Here is an 18,993-nt window from a genome sequence, read left to right on the forward strand (position 1 = left end):
AGAACAAAATCCCCTTTCCTCCCAAAGAAGCCCAAAACTGTGACTCAAGCTAAGGGCAATGTTCTAATGTATTACCAAAACAACAACAAAACTCAGAGGAATAGAAATTCCAGCTAATGTGAAAACCAAAAGAATAAGAAAACTTTAAGAAACCCTAGAATGGGAAAACTAGAATGTAGTGGTTAAGAATGAATGAGGATTCTAAATCGTAATAACCAGGTCTGTTAGTTACTACTTCCGTGATCTTGGGAGAGCTACTGAACATCTCTAAGCTTCATTTTCCCACCTGGAACTGGGAACAATGATTATAGGAATACTAGTAAGAAGAAAAAGAATCCCATTACCTACCTTAAGGAGTTGTGAGGATTGAATAAGAATGTGTATAAAACATTTAGCACAACAGTCCATGGACCCCAGTTAGTAAAGAGTATATGTCAGCTATTAATATTACGTAAAATCTATCTTGGCCCCAATTGGTTATTTATTTATTTATGTATTTTTATTTTGTCTTTTTAGGGCCACACCCATGCCATATGTAACTTCTCAGGCTAGGGGTCTAATCCGAGCTGCAGCTGCCAGCCTACACCACAGCTCACAGCAACACCAGATCCTTAACCCACTGAGCAAGGCCAGGGATGGAACCCAAGTCCTCATGGATACTAGTCAGGTTTGTTACCGCTGAGCCATGACAGAAACTCCAATTTTATTTTATTTTATTTTATTTATTTATTGCTAGTGGGTTATTTAGATGGTGGAATGTCTGGTCTGCTAAATCTTTTTTTTTTTTGCTTTTTAGGGTGGCACTTGCAGTACATGGAAGTTCCCAGGCTAAGGGTCAAATCAGAGCTACAGCTGCCGGCCTACGTCACAGCCACAGCAGCGCTGGAACCCCGACCCACTGAGCAGGGCCAGGATAAAACCTGCATCCTCATGGATACTAGTCAAATTCGTTTCCGCTGCACCATGATGGGAACTCCCTGGTCTGCTAAATCTTACCAGACCTCCTCGACTCCCCTGCCTCTCCAAGGCAAGGGAAAAATAATAATAGAAAAAACAAAATTCTTCCCACTGAGACTAAGAAATCTCTTCTCCTTGAATAAATGTTAATCCCAGGGGCGGGGGAAGCCTGTGTTTTGAGTTTCCAAGACATCAATCCTTTCAAAGCACTTGTTTGTTTTTACCTGGATATAAGAAGCTGATACTGGGAAATGCTTACTCCCGTAAGCAGACAGCTGAGTCTCAATTATCCAGTGTAGTGGGGTAGGATTTTAACTTTTAAAACATCAAAGTTTTCATACTTGTAGTTATCACTAGAAAGGGAGTGACCACTCCAATGATTCTAAAATGTGGTTCAAATCTACATATTCGGAGTCCCATCGTGGCTCAGCAGAAACGAATCTAATAACCACGAGGACACAGGTTCCATCTCTGACCTGGCTCAGTGGGTTAACGACCTGGCACTGCCATGAGCTGTGGTGTAGGTCGCAGACGTGGCCTAGATCCCGTGTTGCTGTGGCTGTGGCGTAGGCCAGTGGCCACTGCTCCGATTCAACCGCTAGCCAGGGAACCTCCATGTGACGTGGGTGTAGCCCTTAAAAAAAAAAACCCCAAAAAAAACCCCCGCAAACCTACATAATCAATAAAGCTTTCAAAGCACATACCAGCAATTAACTGGGGAGTTGAACCTTTTTCTCTACACACGTACATTAAAGAAACAAAATGTGGTGTTCCCTCTGTGGCACAGCAGAAATGAATCCGACTGGTATCCATGAGGAGGCAGGTTTGATCCCTGGCCCCACTCAGTGGGTCGGGGATCTGGCGTTGCTGTGAGGTATGATGTAGTTTGCAGACAAGACTTGGATACCACGTTGCTGTGGCTGTGGTGTAGGCTGGCAATTGTAGCTCGGATCTGACCCCTAAACTGGGAACGTCCATATGTCGTGATGCAGCCCTAAAAAGACCAAAAAAAAAAAAAAAAAAGAAACAAACAAAATCCAAGCCAGTGTACCTCTCATTTAGATTGTGAACGTTTAGAAAAACAAAACAAAACAAAAAAATAGGAAATATGGTGATTGGCACTGAAAGAAGAGTTTTCTAAGCTTAAAAAGGGAGTGCTCCAACTATGGTAAAAACCAGCTTTCAAATCTAAAACTCCAGTGTTAATCAATCTTATAAATAACTGAAATAGTATTTAAGAAGAAATAATAAAGCTTTTTCTTACTTTTCGTTTATCTCTACCCCCACAGTTTCTAAGCCAATGTTTCTTGTGCAAGCATCTCTTCCTATTGCCAGCAATACCTGTAAAATTATTTATAGTAACTGTTAACAAAAAGAGCTTTGCATGAGTTAATCGTATTTTTCTCTTTATTAAGCCAATCTCATTCATTTTTCCAGACATGAAAAGAAATATTCTATTAATAAAATCAAGCAAAGTTTAAACAAATCAAAATCATTTAAATTAAATCTTCTAAACATGATATTGTAAAAATCCTTATCCATTTCTTAGCAAAAGAAGGAGCTAACAATCCCTTAATAAATCTAGCCAAGTTAGAGACAAAGACAGCACAGCCTATGACTGAATTAAGTTATTCTTTTATTAGAGTGGTGGGCTGGGGAGATAAAAGAACATGGGGCAGAGAAATTCTAGCTCATTTAAAAATGCTGGTACCTTTTAATAGCCATTTGACAAACAATATTTAAGTTACAGTGGAGAATATATAAAGCCATCCCATTACCAAAAGAGATTATAATATCACAAGTGATAAAGATATTAAGCTATATTTTAAGAAATAATTGGAACAGAACCAAGACAACCCAGCTAACATCTAATGAGAACGTTATCTGCTTACTGAAGTATGACTGAGGTCCCAGTCCTTACCGTATTATACTCTCCTTCGATGGTTTCGTCACTGTTAGTGGCCTTAGCTGTCACCCTGAGTCGGCCTGGCATCCCTGCTTCGATTTGTTCAACCTACAAAAAGAGATAGAGTTTTACTCCATGATAAAGATGCCAAGGTGGACACTTATGTCCCCTCCTTCTGTCTGGTTAACACACAAAATCTGGTTAAATCTGGATAAAACACAAAATCTGGCTTGAAAGGTCTTTTAGGGCCCATTTCCTTCACATTAACATCATGAGGATGACAAGTGATTATTTTATTTATTCTCTTCTTTCTTGCTGCTTAATGTTTGCTAGAGGGGCTTCCCTTCAAATAGTTCTTAAACAGAGTAACATTCAGAGGTGTTCCCGTGTGGCTCAGCGGAAAGGATAAGGATCTGGTGTTGTCTCTGCAGTGGCATGGGCACGGCCAAAAGGAAAAAAAATTCAGAGAAAAGCAGGAAAGGAAAAAGCTAGAGAAAGCACACTACAATCTCTAAAGTTAAACTAATGACTTACTGGTTCTCCCAGGCTCCTATCTTGTGAATGACCCAGAACCATTAACCTCCTGATGCTCACATTCAGATTCTCTTTTGACTACAAGTGTTCAGTTTGGTCAACGAAAGACAGACATGGGAATAGATCAATCATGATATAGTTGACTGGAAAGCCCTAAAAATCCTACGGGGTGAAAAGGTACACTGTTTATCATAACTGGGGGTTGCCTTAAGTTGCAGAGGATGTAGGGAGAGAGGAGCAAGCCCTGGTGCTTGTGCTACGGCAAATGAGACCGAGTATCTTCACGTACTACACAGAGGTGTCAATAACCCACAGACCGGGCAACAATGACTTAGAATTGCTCTCACCTGCAGGCTTCTGCAAGTATGTGCTTATTAACCTTTCATGACTCTGAATGACAGCCGAATCATGGGTTTCTGTAAAATATTTACTGGGAGAAGCCCATAAAACCATCTGCAATTTCTACTCTACTTTTAAAATACAATATAGTCTGTATGGAAAAACCATGAAGAATCCTTTTCAACATCAACAAATAGCAAAGATTCCCTTCTAAAATTCACTTCCTTTCTTATCTCATAGTTAAGCCTCTCTTTCCTATATAATTTAAATGAAAATATTCTAACTTTTGGAGATGAATTGGTCCACAGCTTAGATTTGCTTTGAAATGGTTCAGGGCCTCATCCCACCTCGAACTCCTTCCTGCCTTACTTCTGGGTTCCGGCAGGCCCTCCCCATACCCAGAGCACTTTCTGCTTTTAAAACAGCTTTATCCCCAGAGCCTTTGTGCACATGCTGTTATACTTTGTCTAAAAGACATGCCCTCCCTCCTCTCTGCAGAAGGCCTCTTCCACCAGGTCACTTCGTCCTACAGCAGCGTTCACCTGCCTATGGGGATCAGGGCTACCATGGTGACCCAGGCACAGGGTTATGTACACAGATTCAGGTTCACTCCACTAGGGATGATCCACCACGATCTCAAAGGGGCCCCCAACGCTTCGAATGTTAAGATGTTACAAAGGGAGGTGTTACTTTTCTACCAGTACAGCAGCATATACACACAGCTTTGGCTTCCTAATCATAAGCCTAATGCTTACGCAATTCTCACGGGACCCTGAGCTAAGGGCTATCTATTATCATCATTTCACAGAAGAACTGAGGCTCAGGGAAGTTAAGTAATTCTCCTAGAGTCACACAGAAAGAAACTGGCAGAACAGTATTTGAACCCAGGTCATTCTGGTCCCCACTCATACTATTATCTACTAGCATCAAGAGATTCACGGTCCTGCAAGGAACCTGTGATTAACCATGAAGCAATTTTTAAAATAACAGCTAAATTCCCCTAATCTGAACAAAATAGTCCCATCCACACTTGCACCAAAGGAAACTGTCAGAGATATGCAAAAGATTCTGTCACTCTAGTTCATTAAAACATGTGTGATAATGTTAACACGTCCCAAATATAACTTGGTATTATTCAGCATTTTCAAAAAAAGATAAAATGAACAAAAAAGGCCAGCCCACATAAAATTAGATAATCGTTCCCAGGGAAGTCAGAATAATACAGTGCATCTGTGGACTACACGGTATATACAGGAGGAATGCCTTACAGGAAGAAAAAAGAAAAAGAAAACAGTCTAGTCTGAAACTCTTATCTAAATCACTGGTGTATATATAAAGAAACAAATGACCGAAGACAATAAAATAATGGAATTCATAATGAGAAGCTTTAAACAGAAGAGAGCTGAAGGTGGTAAAGTTAAGAAGGGAAGGAAATTATTAAAAATAAGAAATAAGAAGAAAGCGATTTAGATGGAAAGAAAGTATAAGCTCATGCTCCTAAATCCCAGAGTTGAGGAATTACAGCATTCCCAATGGTTTTTAATGCTGAAAGGATGGATGCTTCCGGCCCCCACCCCAACTCTGTCCCGGGCCTTTTAACATGAGTACACAATTAGCAAACTTACAGGCAGCCCCACTTACTTTTATTGGTACAAACTGTCTTATAAACTTGACACCGTGTTCTTCCATATGTTCACCGATTTTGTTGGCCATGTCCTGGTCAAATCCTCTCAGGAGAATGGACCGTACCATAACAGTGACATCTAAACCGATGCCGGCAAGAAATCCAGCACATTCCAAAGCGACATAGGATGCTCCGACCACCAGGGTCTTACCCGGGCAATAAGGTAAAGAGAAAAGATCATCACTGAAAAAAAAATTTTTTGGAAAAAGGAAGAAAAGAAAGAAAAGAAAAATGTTCATAAGTGAATAATGACCAAAGTAAACATTTTTACTTTCTGAAGAATAAGACACTTTTAAAACTAAAAATATTCAATTTAGCTACACACATACTATTTGAGGAATTTTTTTTTTTTTTTTTTTGGTCTTTTTGTCTTTTTGTCCTTTTAGAGCCGCATCTGTGGCATATGGAAGTTCCCAGGCTAGGGGTCGAATCAGAGCTGTAGCTGCTGGCCTACACCGGAGCCACAACAGCGTGGGTTCTGGGCCGTGTCTTTGACCTACACCACAGGCCATGGCAATGCTGGATCCTTAACCCAGTGAGCGAGGCCAGGGATCGAACCTACATCCTCATGGATGCTAGTCGGGTTCGTTAAACACTGTGTCACAATGGGAACTGCTGAGGAATTTTTATAAGGTCTCAGACATGCTGTCTTTCTTGCTGCTCAGTTGCTTTGGGAGCTGCTCAAGCTACCTGGGCTGAGCACAGCAAACCACACCACTCATGTTTGTCCAACTCACGGTCCAACAAATTTACTTTGTACTGTTCAGAATAATTTTCCATTTACATGCTTAAAATCATACATCTGCAAACCCAAACCCCACCCTCATCCACAACAACAATGATCAAGTGTGGGGAGAGAGGTGGGGGAAAAACTTACAACGTGGAGGTTTTGTAATATAAAACACAACTATAAAAAGTAAAACCTGACAAAAATCTTCTAGTACTGTGAAAGATACAAGACACAGGAGATGATAAAAGCAGTGTTGGGGAAGGAGTTTCTTTAAAATATGAGAAAGGAGCTCAGCCAAGACAGAAATAACAAGAGCTGCCATCTGAGCTGCCTCCAAGGAGTAACATCAAGATTTTTTTAAAAGAGGTCTAAAAATGAGTTATTTATAACACAATCACAAAATCAGAAAGTCCTGGGCAAAAAGCATCCAAGAAGACTATCAGCACTGTCTTAATCACTTGATAACTCAAAACACCCGAGCAAGAGTGTCACCACTGTTATCACTTGATGGGCCAGGATAAACCACACAGCAAAACTTTCCTGCTCGATTCACTGATTTCAGAAGGTCCCTCCATACTGACACTGTGACCATTCAAACAGCAGTGAGTAACGAGGAAAAGTAGTCCCTTGTCCCTTTGGGCAAAAATGTGATGAAAAACTTAAGCTGCACAAAAAGGATTAAACGGGTTTGGAATAAAAAGCAGCAGCATCGATCCCCTTTGTCCTGCAGCCTGCCCTTACCTGCTGATGCAGTACTCTTTGTCACCAGGGATACCCAAATAGCGTGGCCTTTCACCAGTGGCAATGAGAAATTTCTCTGCTGAATAAATTTTTTCTTTGCCTTTGTTATTTGTTGCCTATAAAGGAACCAATATATCAATTTTTTAAGATGTTATTATCCTTTAGAACAGTAAACATTCTAATTAGAAAGGCTGATCATCACATTGTCCAATTTGACCCTTACAAAAACTGGCTGATGCAGTAAGAAAGAGCTAAGTCTCTGAGTACTTAAGGGACTTGCTCAAGGTCACAATGCCAGAAGTAGCAGAACCAACCCCCAAATCCATTACTACACCCTAAGAGAAAGTCCCCAAGAAATGACTGCAAAATCACCATGCTAGATGGTCTGCGTCACAGTGGCTATAACCTTTATTAGAATAATCACCTTCTCTTTTCCTCCCCGACCCCCAACCAAAGCTAAAAACACAAACAAAAGAACCTTCTTAGGCTGTGACACAATTACCTTAATTCTGTGAGGCCCAACAAACTGCCCATAGGCATTCTCATAAGTGACTTTTTTCTCCCGCAGAGCCACGCGGTAGCCCCAGTTCAGAGAGCCAATGTGATTCTGCACAGCTTCTGTCATTCTTTCCCAGTCGTGTTTAACTGCATGGGAAAAAAAGACACAATGTTTAGTTTTTCAACTGCCTGGCAGCTATCATTTCTCAGTAACTACTTAGTCTATAAAAGAGAAAGTCTTTCATTTCAAGCACATAAATAACCTTTTCATCTTCAAATATTTTTCCCTTTTAAAAAAACTACCATACGATTAAACAGTGCAAAAATTATGGCAAGTCGTGAAGACTAAAATAACCATACTCAACCTTTTTTCTTCATTATCTAGAAATGAACAGGAATTTCACCTTGGCTTATTAACACTGATTGGTAAAGAGATGCTTAGGTAAAGACTGGAATTCTGAACGCCTATCAATCTATAAGGGATTCTGATGTAGCCAGGTTTGGAGCTACTGCACAGTAATACTGTCTAGATCAGAGGCGGGCAAACTAAGGCCCCACCAGTCAGATCTGGCCTATCACCTTTTCTGTAAATAAAGCTTTACTGAAATCCAACCACGACATTCACTTTCATACTGTCTAAGGCTGCTTTCGTGCTACAATGGCAGAGTTGAGGAGCTGTGACATATGCTACATGGCCCACAAAGCCCAAAATATTTACTATCTGGCACCTAACAGAAAAAGCTAACTGATCCCTGGTCTAGACAGAGAAGTTTAAGAGTCTGTCTCACTGCCTCCCAAACTCCCCATCTCACCAAAGAGAGAACAGAAAAATTAAATTTGACCATAAAATGAATCCTTTGAGCCAAGGCATTAATATTAAATTTCAAAGGATAAAAATCAATTATTTGTCATTCACTCATTAATAACTTCAACAATGACTAGAGAAGAGAATGGGATTCTGGTAGAAGAAGGCACGTTTCTGGGGAAACTGGTCTGGAAGGAGGGACAAGAGAATCCACATAAATGGAAAGCCTCTGGCACAGAAATGAGCAGTCTGAGTCTTGGAGTCAGGGTTAAACAGCTTGGCCAAGCAGGAAGCACTGACATCAATTCTATGAGAGCCAATGGCCAGCCTCTGGAAGTGGGAATGACAGCCACAGAAACTGCTGTGTGGACTCCTGGAGAACAGATTATAGAGATTCAATTCACGGAATCATAAAATGTTAGAACTGAAGCAAACCTTCAGAGAGCAGTGCAATTGGGGAAAAAGGGGTGGGGGAGAGACTGTGAAGGCCACTGTGGTCATGAGGTCAAGGAGAACTAGGTGCTGGGGCGTGGGGGGGACGCTGTGGGGACCCTCAACCAGCCGTTGGTCTGGCCACTGTCTACCGCCACTATAAAAAGCAGAGGCAGGCTCAGTGCGTGAAGGATTCATCACTGCCACAAGCTGCAGTGTAGGTCACGGATGCAGCTCGGACCCCATGTGGCTATGGCTGTGGTGGAGGCCGGCAGCTCCATCTCCAATTAGACCCCTAGCCTGGGAACTTCTGTATGCTGCAGGTGCAGCCCTAAAAAGAACAACAACAACAACAAAATTTATGGGGGAAAAAAAAGAGGCAAGAAAAAAAAAAGAGGAGGCAGAACTCACTGTTTCCCCACAAAGAATGGAAAAGAATAGAGTAACACTCCCCTGTGCCAATCGTCTAGCTACAACAATTACCAACATTTTACTAATCTCATTATATGTATGTTTCTCATTTTTACTAGGATATTTTAATCAAATCTCAGACATCATTTTATTGGTGGTGGTTCTGGTTGTCGCTGTAACTAAGGGATGCCCAAGACCAGGGATGCTAAATATCCACTACAGTTCCTTTCAACTAGGAGCTGTCCAGCGCCACATGCCAAAAGGGTCCCCAGGGAGAACCAGCAACAAGATCAAAGGCAACACTCACTTCTTGAACTTTACAGGGGTAGAAGTACTAAGTGGATTCTACTCCACCAATCCTACAGGAGATACCGCACTCTAAAAGATATAGTTGGGACTAAATAATAGTACCTACCAGTAAATTAAGTTATTTCAATGACAGAAATTCAAATTCAACCTTAATTCTGTTGAAGCCTTTCTTTGTAACAGTCAAGCCCCATCTGATTTCCAAAGTCCTCAAACCTTTCTCTACAAGTTCCTTCATCCTCTGGTTCAGTAGGCAGTCACCAATCACCTGTCACCAAAGTGGCTACACTCAGGGAGAAGAAATTTAACAGTTGCAGTCCGACACCTTGGGATTTAGCATCCAGGCACTCTAGCTGCTCCTACAGCCCTGATCTTGCATCCCATTCTGAGAACCAAGTTTCTGTCTTATTAAATCCAAATTCCTACTTCATGAGCAACTGGTGGTAACTGGATCTGTGGGTGGTAACATGCCCAGAACCCCAGTCCTCTAGGGCTGCCCTGCCTTCCAGTAATGCCCCAAATCCACTGCCTTCCTGCATTCCCAAACACTACCTGGGCACTCCGCATCTCCACTCAGCCCATCTGCTGGCACAGCCCCAGCATTCCCTCTAGGCCTCCTGATTCCTTTGGCCTGGTCTACCAGTTGCAATCCGATGCTGAGTCTCTGCAATGTAGATTCTAGCTGGCTAGGCAGGACCCGTATTTCACCTGGGTGTACCCTTATGCCCACCTCAGCAGCAGGGCCTTAAGCCAACCCTCTGATGCTCCTGATCTGCCCGCCTCCCATTACACACCCCTAGATTCTATCAAAGTAATCAGACAGAGCTACCTAGCATCCTTACATCTTCACTGCACCTGTCATTTGCACCTCAAAGCACCTGAAGGGGCACAAATTACTTCAGTATATACACAGGGAAGTGAAGGATCGATGCCCAGGGCCACACATGGACTCATGGCAGCATAGACACACTGTATGTGAACTATCAGGTGTGTAGTAGGAAGAGTACGCGCGTCCAGAAACTCTCCAAGCCCCCAACTGCAAGCCAATGACGTTGCTTTCTCTGTAATGACAATGGGATTCTAAAACTTCCCGAATGATTAATTTTTTAAAGGCACGCTTAATTCTTAAATCAAGTAGATAAATCTGAAAAAATACGAAGCTAATAAATCTTCCAGAAAGGTCCAATTCATCCAAGTTCCAGGACTGAGCTCAAATAATTTTCTCGGCACAGTGTCAGCTTGGCGCTTTCAGGAGAAGGGCAGATCACAGGCTGAGTCCTGGCTGTGTCCTTCCCTCACCACGAGGCAGATCCAGCTGTGCTGCCTAACCCAGGTTCCTTCCGCCCTCACCACACTCCCAGCTATTTGCAGTGTCAGAGGAGACAGTTTTCTAAGAAAACTGGAGCACAGTTCTTTGGGCAAGGACATGAGATGAGATGTGTTTCTATCTGAAAAATACAAAATAGGCCTTCATGCTTCATCTCTGGGTAACATGGATCAGCAGTCTCTAGGGGTTTCTCACTTGAAAAATACACCTCCAAGTTTCTTTCTTCCTCTAAGATCTAATGACAAAGGAACATTTGTCTAAATCTGCATGCCTCACCACAAGCATTTCGGCACAAAGGGGAGGGAGGCAGCCACTGCTCCCTCAGCGCTGGATCCTGGCAGACGCGGCAGGCCGCTGCCATGAAGCCCAGCTCTGGCTCCCACAGCGAGGCCACAGCCTGCTCCAGAGGCCCAAGGCTTAGTGAGAAAAGCAAAAGGTAATAAACAAGCCACCAGGCATCCATTTAGGAAGAATGGAGGGATTTAAACAGAGGGCACAGCTCTTCAAATAGCCCTTGTCAAAGACTTTGGAATTGCTGCTGCGGACAAACGTGTGCAAGAGGCGAAAGGCAATAAAACCACCAAGGTATTAAAGTCTGGAAAAGGGGAAGGAACACAAAAGAGCTAAAAACTGTTAAATTCATTAAATAAATAATTTCTCTATGGAGAGACAAAGAAGACAACTTTGGTCTTGGTTCAAGTTTTAAAACCTCATGAAATTCAGGGAGCTTCTGCTCCTGGATTATGATGGCAGCTTTTTTACTGCCTCAGTTGCTATATGCTTATTAGTTCCTTGTTATATACCTTAGAAATAAATTCATCATAAATAAGCATAGCCAGTGCTCATTACTGTCACATGACAGCTACATACATATTCTCTTGCTGGAAAGAAGATCTGTCAATTAACCAAACTATATTTCACCATCCAACTGATCACTGAATTTATTAGAATCATACTTCATTGACTTTATTAATAAAATTCATTCAGCATAAGCCTATACTTGTTTCTTAAAGATTCTCAAGACCCAAGATATATTTTTTTACATTTCTCACCAAGTTAAGCTATTCTGTTCTACCTACTTCATTTTCCATAAAAGTTGATTATTTATATATTTATCTTATTATTATTTTTTTGTCTTTCTAGGGCCACATTCACGGCATACGGAGGTTCCCAGGCTAGGGGTCTAATCGGAGTTGCAGCTGTCGGCCTACGCCACAGCCACAGCCACACCAGATCCGAGCTGCATCTGCGACCCACACCACAGCTCACGGCAACGCCGGATCCTTAACCCACTGAGCCAGGCAGGGATTGAACCTATGTCCTCATGGATACTAGTTAGAGTCGTTTCCACTGAGCCATGAACTCCAGATTGATAATTTAAAGCTAATACCACCTAGTTTAATATACCAATTTGAGTCCTAAACCTTATGTGAGTGAATAAAATTTGTGTGACTCTTGAGGTCTAGCTCCCCAGAACTGTTACCTGCCCAGATTGAAGGGTCAGTGCCATTCACCACAAAAAAGACAGTATGTGGAAACTGTACTACTGTATAAATCAAAATTTGCTTAGAAATCCTTTTTCTTCCGACAAATTCTAGACTTTTTCAGATTAGTATTCTTGCTACCTGTCCTTCTCTTTAAGAAGAAACTAATTTGGTTCAAATGTACAATTTCTAGAGTTCCCGCTCTCGTGCAGAGCGGCTCAGGTTGCTGCTGAGACAGGAATTTGATTACCAGCTCAGTGAAGTGCGTTAAGGATGTGGCGTTGCCACAGCAGTGGTATAGGTCACAGCTGCAGCTCAGATTCAATCCTGGGCCCAGGAACTTCCATAAGCCAGGGGTGTGCCCCCCAAAAAATATATATATACAAAAATTCCTGTAAGATTCATAATTGTTTTTCTACAACCCATTAAAGAACCAAGAAAAGTGCTTGGCAGAGCCTACTCCATTCACTGAAACTCTAAATGAAAGAATTAACAGAATCAAGTCCAGGAGGAAGGGACAGAAACTAACATGGTTTGAGCGGTGGGTATTTTAACTGCACTGCTGTATTTAATCCTCACCCCACAGGCAGCACACAGCAGAGTCAGAGTCAGTGCTCAGGTCTGTCTACTCAAACAACCTATACTCTGATGGGTCAGGTAGGCTGGGTGAAGGAAGGATCTCAACCCTGGGTGCTCTGGGGAAGGAAGTCTCTCAGGATACTGGGAAAGGGTACATGCGGGATGACGGGGAGTGGGAGGACAATCACAGACCTTATGAGAGTGGTTACAAAATAAACGGGTGATTCTTAGGTTTTCCTCCCAAAGACACAGAAGAGAAACTGGAGCATGGCCTATGGACCATTTACAGAACTTGCCCCTTTTGGGGAGAGTGTGATGGGGAGAGGTGCACACAGAGCCATGTCTACAGCTCTGAAAGTGCCCGCCCCTACAACAGCTCCCAACACTTTAGCCTACAAAGGAGCTGCCACTGAAGCCACGAGGGCTTAAAGAAGACGGCCTGTGGTGCAAACCTCATGTGCTCTGAAGTCAGAAAGACCTGGGTCTACATCCCAGTGCCACCACTTTCTTAGCTGTGACATGCGCCCACTACTTCACCACTAGAGCTGCAGTCTCCTTGTCTGCAAACTGAACAACAGGATCTTGCCCAGGGAGGGTAGGTTTACATACGTACTGGAATAAGATGGAACAGAGAATAAAGGGGTTTAAGAGATGACCTGACTTTCACCACAATGCCTGACCTATAGGACCTCGATGAAGCATAACGCTCGCAGGAGGCGAGATGGGCAGGGGGGAAAGAAGGCAGCTTCCTTTCGGCTCCAGCTGTGGTCTCTACCTCCTCTCCCCATTGTCTTGCTGCTACTATCCCAAGAACCATGAAAATCTGTTTCAACGTGCCCCCAGAAGACCATGAAAATCTGTTTCAACATGCCCCCAGAAGAGCTGTGCGACTTTTTAAGCTGGTCCACATTCTTCCTCCCACCCTCGTTCCAAACCACCCAGGGTGTTCGGCCACAGTAACTGTCCTCACATACGTGCCCCCCCCCCCCCCCCGCCCAAGCCTCCTGCCCTAGAGACACCAGGGTATTTGCTATTCTACAAAGAGGGACCTTGTTCATTCTCTTCTGTCTAAACAAAGTGACCTTCCCCTCCTCTGCTGACTGTCAAGGACACGACACCTAAAAATATCATCTCCGGTCACCTTTTTAATCATTTACCAATCGCACCACTCGGTTCTGGGGGTACTTAGTTGGTACATCAATGATATCAGTACACCCTGTGGGCCTATAGGATTTGTATTATTTATCTCTGTATTTCCCTGGTTCTGCACACACAGAGCATGGCATCCCAGAACCAAATACGAAAACTTAGTACCAGCCTCGGGCCTCCAAGGGTTGGCCAGAAAGCAACCTGTAAGGGTCTAAGGAAGAAGATATAACCCCAGTATAAGAAAACTTAAGTAAAAGCATCAACAAAGGAAGCATGACCAGTCTGAGTAAAAGCAAAACTTTTCAAAGCATGTATTTATTCCATACACATGGATAACACATATATACATACATCATACATATGCACACACACACACACACATACAGACTTAATACACTGTTACTTAAAACTCTGAAAAAGCCACAAAGTAATCTACCCTAACCACTGGCTAGACGATTTTCCCTTCAAATGTCCCCTATCTCATCGACCTCAAAACTCAAATCAAGTGCGGGCTGGAGTTTCCCTCTGCCAGGATGTGGTGACTTACACATTTAAGTGGCCAGGAAGCCATGCCAGCCCTCTTCTTCTTCTTCTACTGATAACGAAATCTACTTTCTAATGTCCGCAAATTCCTTTGCAACTCTTCCAGGGTTTCTTAGGTACTCTAAATATTTTCTTTTCTTTTTTTTTGTCTTTTGTCTTTTTAGGGCCACACCTGTGGCATATGGAGGCTCCCAGGCTAAGGGTTGAATCGGAGCTGTAACCACCAGCCTACACCACAGCCACAGCAACGCCAGATCTGAGCCTCGTCTGCGACCTACACCACAGCTCACGGCAACACCAGATCCTTAACCCACTGAGCACGGCCAGGGATCAAACCCGCAACCTCATGGTTCCTAGTCAGATTTGTTAACCACTGAGCCATGATGGGAACTCCAACTCTAAATATTTTCAAACCAACAAAAACTAACCATCCCCGTCTCAACAAACAATCTCCCCAAATATGAGCTCATGAAACAGACTTCTTTGGTGAGAAAAATAAAGTAAATAGCTTCAAAGGAAATCAAATGTAATTTGTACTTCTCTAGGAAACCATATAATTATGAGAATCTATTTGCAAGAATTCTGGTTTTCTATTGTGAAAAGATACTCCAAGTGCATATCTGTTCTTACCACAATAGCTACACGGCTAACACAACACAGGTTAACTGCAGTGATTTTATCCATAAAATAAAAAAACAATAGAAACAACCTCCAGGTTATTTGCTAATCTTGGAAAAACACATGGTGTGTCAATCCCAGCGAGAACCCCTCAAAAGCACAAACGGCAGAGTGGCTTCCCCCACTTACTCGTCTCCTCGACGTTCCACCCATAGTTTCGAGAGTCTCGTAGGGCTTGTCCTAACAAAGCTGCTTGGTGCATCAGTTTTTTAGGTATGCAACCTACATTCACACACGTTCCTCCGAGACCTGCAATGGCATTGAGAAGTCAGTTTACAGCCCACTTTACAATCCTCCCAAGAAAAAGGGCAACAATTATTACTCTCATGGGGGAGGGAGAAAGTTCCCCCCTCCATCCATCTTGAGTTCTTGTGGTTGAATTAATAATAAATTGGACATAAGACAGATTAATAGAAAAAGAAATAAATTTTAATTTATGCACATGAAGGTTTTAGAGAAGTGGGACCTAAGATGCGGCCAAGACGGGCAGCTTTTACAATTTTTAAACAAAGCAACAACACATTTGTGAGGAACTGATAAGATAAAGAAACTTAGGTTTCGAATGCTCTATTATTTAAGAATCTAAACAGAATTTGGGCTTGGGATAGTAAATTAAAGAAGTAACAGGAGTTCCCACTGTGGCACAAGGGGATCGGTAGTGTCTTGAGAGTGCTGGGACACAGGTTCGATCCCTGGCCAGGCGGGTGTTGCTGCAGCTGTGGCTTAGATCAAGACTGGAGCTCGGATCTGATCCCTGGTCTGTGAACTCCATATGCTGCAAGGCGGTCGGGGGGCGGGGGGGGGGGGGGAGTGACAGCCTTGTTTACATAGGCATCTCAGTACCGAATTTCCTATCTTTTGTGATAAGGGTGTCCTCCTACCTCCAGATGTAGGGAGTGTGCATATCACGGGATTTATTTTCTGCTTTCAGGGACACAGAAAGGAGGGTGAGAGTGTCCTTCTTGCATTAGCCATTTCTTAAGTAACTTTAATACAAAATAACCAATGCACCCTTGTGCATATTTGGGGGTGGCCTGCTCTGACCTCCAATGCTATTCTATTAGACATCATCATTTATTTACTTAATGTTTACACAAGTTTATTCCTAAGTCTTGTGACATTTCTAAGTTCTTATAGACCAAACACAGGAGCATTACCCTAAAACAAAAATGAGCAGATTTCCACAGCTTCTATATACTTCGAAGATTCAAAATTAACTGGCTGCTGATAAAGATTTCAGAAATGGAATTTGACTTTGTGCACAATCCTATACTTGCCACCAAATCTACGAGTAGAACTGATAAAGGGTTTGTTGAGCCGGGCATGGTGGAACCGCAGTGGGTCTGGAATCACACATAAAATTTGGTGCACATGAGCATTTTTTTGAGGTGGTCTACAGCCTTTGTTGATTCTCATAAGAGGATTCCTGGCACCCCTACCTCCAGGAAAAGCTTAAAGAACATGGTAGGCAGGTGTGGACCCCACTAGCCAAAATGGGGTGAGTAAGAGAGCAAGACGGTGGTGGACTGCACGGCTCAGGAATCCTAAGCCCGTGGAGGACGCTGGCAGGGCATTACGATGGAGTGGGAGCACCACAGGCCAGAGGCATTAACTAGGCCCAGCACAAGAACAATGCCTGACACAGAAGCAATACCATCACAAACATGTGCTGAATGAATTAGAAATTGTGACACTGTCTCATCCAGACTTCCTGCTTCTTGCCTCCTACTTTGAGCAGCCAAGTCATCTTGAAAACATCTACCTATCACATTGCTGCCCTCCTCAAAGGCTTCCCCCGATGCTCTCATTACCAGGTCCAGGTCCTCATCTTGGCCTACAAGGACCTGTCCAGTCAGACACCTGCCTTCTCTCCAATCTCACCTCCAGCTTCTACCACCCATGCCATCATCACCAAGGACTCTCACCTACCCCAGAGCCTTGGTATGCACTTTTCTGTGAGAAAGACAGAGACAAGTTGCCTGGGAGGTTCAGTCTCAGCTTTTGGCATGGTTAGCTCTTTCTTACTCTTCTGGCTTCATCTAAATGCTCCCTCTTCAGAGATCACCCTTGATCATCTTCTCAAAGCTAAACTCTTTTCTTTACCTCTCTGTTCCACCATGTAATTTTTCAAGACCACAATCTGCAAAGTTCTTGACTATCTTTTGTCTTCTAGAATGTAAACTCCACACGGGCAGGAACTGCATATCTACCATATTCACTGCTATATCCTCATGGCCCTTGTTCATAACGTGTTCAATAAATATTTGTTCAATAAATGAATAATGAAGATAGAAGTCACCAAGAATCAGAAGTAGCAAGGACTCCCTTTAAGGTATCTGATTCCAGTTCTTGTTGAATGCAGAAGGGAGATTTGAAAGAGAAGTCTACCAAGAGTTTAAAGTTTCAGTTATTAAGCCCCTAAGTATATTAGTCTATTCAAACATTCAGTTTTAAATCATAGCAGCTGTGGATAACGTTTTGTGTTATCTTAACTTTGTGCCAAGGGACCTAAATTTTCAATATTTAACTGGAGTCCGTTTTAATTTATAACAAGTGAAAGAGGTACAGGTTTAAGGGGTTTTTTAATTTAATTTTTAATTTTTAAATTGGATTTTAGGAACTATTTAAACCAATGCCAGGGAAACACCAGCTCCTACAAATTCATTCGTAAGGTATTTTAAAAGCTTACCCCATCTAGTTCCGAGAGGGGTTGGAGTGACAAAATCCAGGACCATGACCCGCTTGTTAAATCTGGCTGCTTCCTAGAAAATAAAATTATTAAAATGAGTTGGAATGGTTAACATGATGGACTTGAAATGGGCTGTTAAAAAGCCATGCTATTTTTACCTAGCTATAATGCATAAAGAATGACCAGTTATTAAGACCTGAGAATCTCAGATACCAAGACAATTAGTGTAACTCCAACGTAAAAATTAAGCAATACTTAGTCATAAGGGTAGATTTAAGAATATGCAGGTTGTTAACACAACGTCATAAATCAACTATACTTCAAATCAAAAAATGAAAAAAAAAATTTTAAGAAAGAATATGCAGATTATAGGTGTAAAATTTTCCATGAGCTGGAAACTCTGGAATCCTTATATAATTCCATTCAAATAATAGCAAATTAAGCAATAATTTGAAAAATATGTGGCCATTTCTAAGCAGGTGGTAAATAGTCAGATACACTGAGTGTCTACAACCCAGTGTATTCAATTCGTATTCAATAAGACAATATTTTTTTAAGTACTTTTAAGTTTTATCCAATTCAGTTTCTAGGCAGACTACTGGAGAAGTTTCTCTTCTGAAATTGTCAGAGTTCCTAAAATGTTCACATGCAGAGCCAATGGAGAAGCTGAGGATCTCTAGAAGGTTTCCAAATCTATTTTAGGGGAGTGATGACAACAGTCAGAAGTTCATTTTACAGAGCATCCTTTATCTTTCTCAGAAAATAAGCTTTGCGTATTGGCAACCAGACCTCCAAAGGTTATTTCAAAGGCCTGCATCGCATGAGTTCCCGTCGTGACGCAGTGGTTAACGAATCCGACTAGGAACCATGAGGTTGCAGGTTCGGTCCCTGCCCTTGCTCAGTGGCTTAACGATCCGGCGTTGCCGTGAGCTGTGGTGTAGGTTGCAGACGCGGCTCGGATCCCGTGTTGCTGTGGCTCTGGCGTAGGCTGGTGGCTACAACTCCGATTCAACCCCTAGCCTGGGAACCTCCATATGCCGCGGGAGCGGCCCAAGAAATCGCAACAACAACAACAAAAAAGACAAAAGACAAAAAAAAAAAAGAACCCAACTAGTATCCATGAGGACATGGGTTCGATCCCTGGCCTCTCGATCAGTGGGTTATGGATCCAATGTTGCCTCAAGCTGCTAGCATAGATGAC

General features: G+C 42.5%; 2 protein-coding genes across 2 annotated transcripts in view; both read right to left on the bottom strand.

Annotated features, from left to right (window-relative positions):
* Nucleotides 1-18,993, bottom strand: part of TXNRD1 (thioredoxin reductase 1) — a 66,185-nt gene that overhangs the window by 24,209 nt on the left and 22,983 nt on the right. The window contains 7 exon segments of the mRNA NM_214154.4: nt 2,222-2,298; nt 2,879-2,971; nt 5,378-5,603; nt 6,892-7,007; nt 7,394-7,536; nt 15,233-15,352; nt 17,793-17,865. Of these exon segments, the coding sequence (NP_999319.3) occupies nt 2,222-2,298; nt 2,879-2,971; nt 5,378-5,603; nt 6,892-7,007; nt 7,394-7,536; nt 15,233-15,352; nt 17,793-17,865 (848 nt within the window).
* Nucleotides 14,554-18,993, bottom strand: part of HCFC2 (host cell factor C2) — a 201,819-nt gene continuing 197,379 nt past the window's right edge. Inside the window, exon 11 of the transcript XR_014804173.1 lies at nt 14,554-14,823. The gene's annotated coding sequence lies outside the window, so the exon portion shown is untranslated. The remainder of the gene's footprint in view (nt 14,824-18,993) is intronic.

The sequence above is a fragment of the Sus scrofa genome, chromosome 5 (genome assembly GCF_054392235.1).
Source record: "Sus scrofa isolate SSC_HxYL_T2T_F1_AM1 chromosome 5, Sscrofa_HxYL_maternal_Yorkshire_Landrace_v2.0, whole genome shotgun sequence".
NCBI classification, from domain to species: Eukaryota; Metazoa; Chordata; class Mammalia; order Artiodactyla; family Suidae; genus Sus; species Sus scrofa.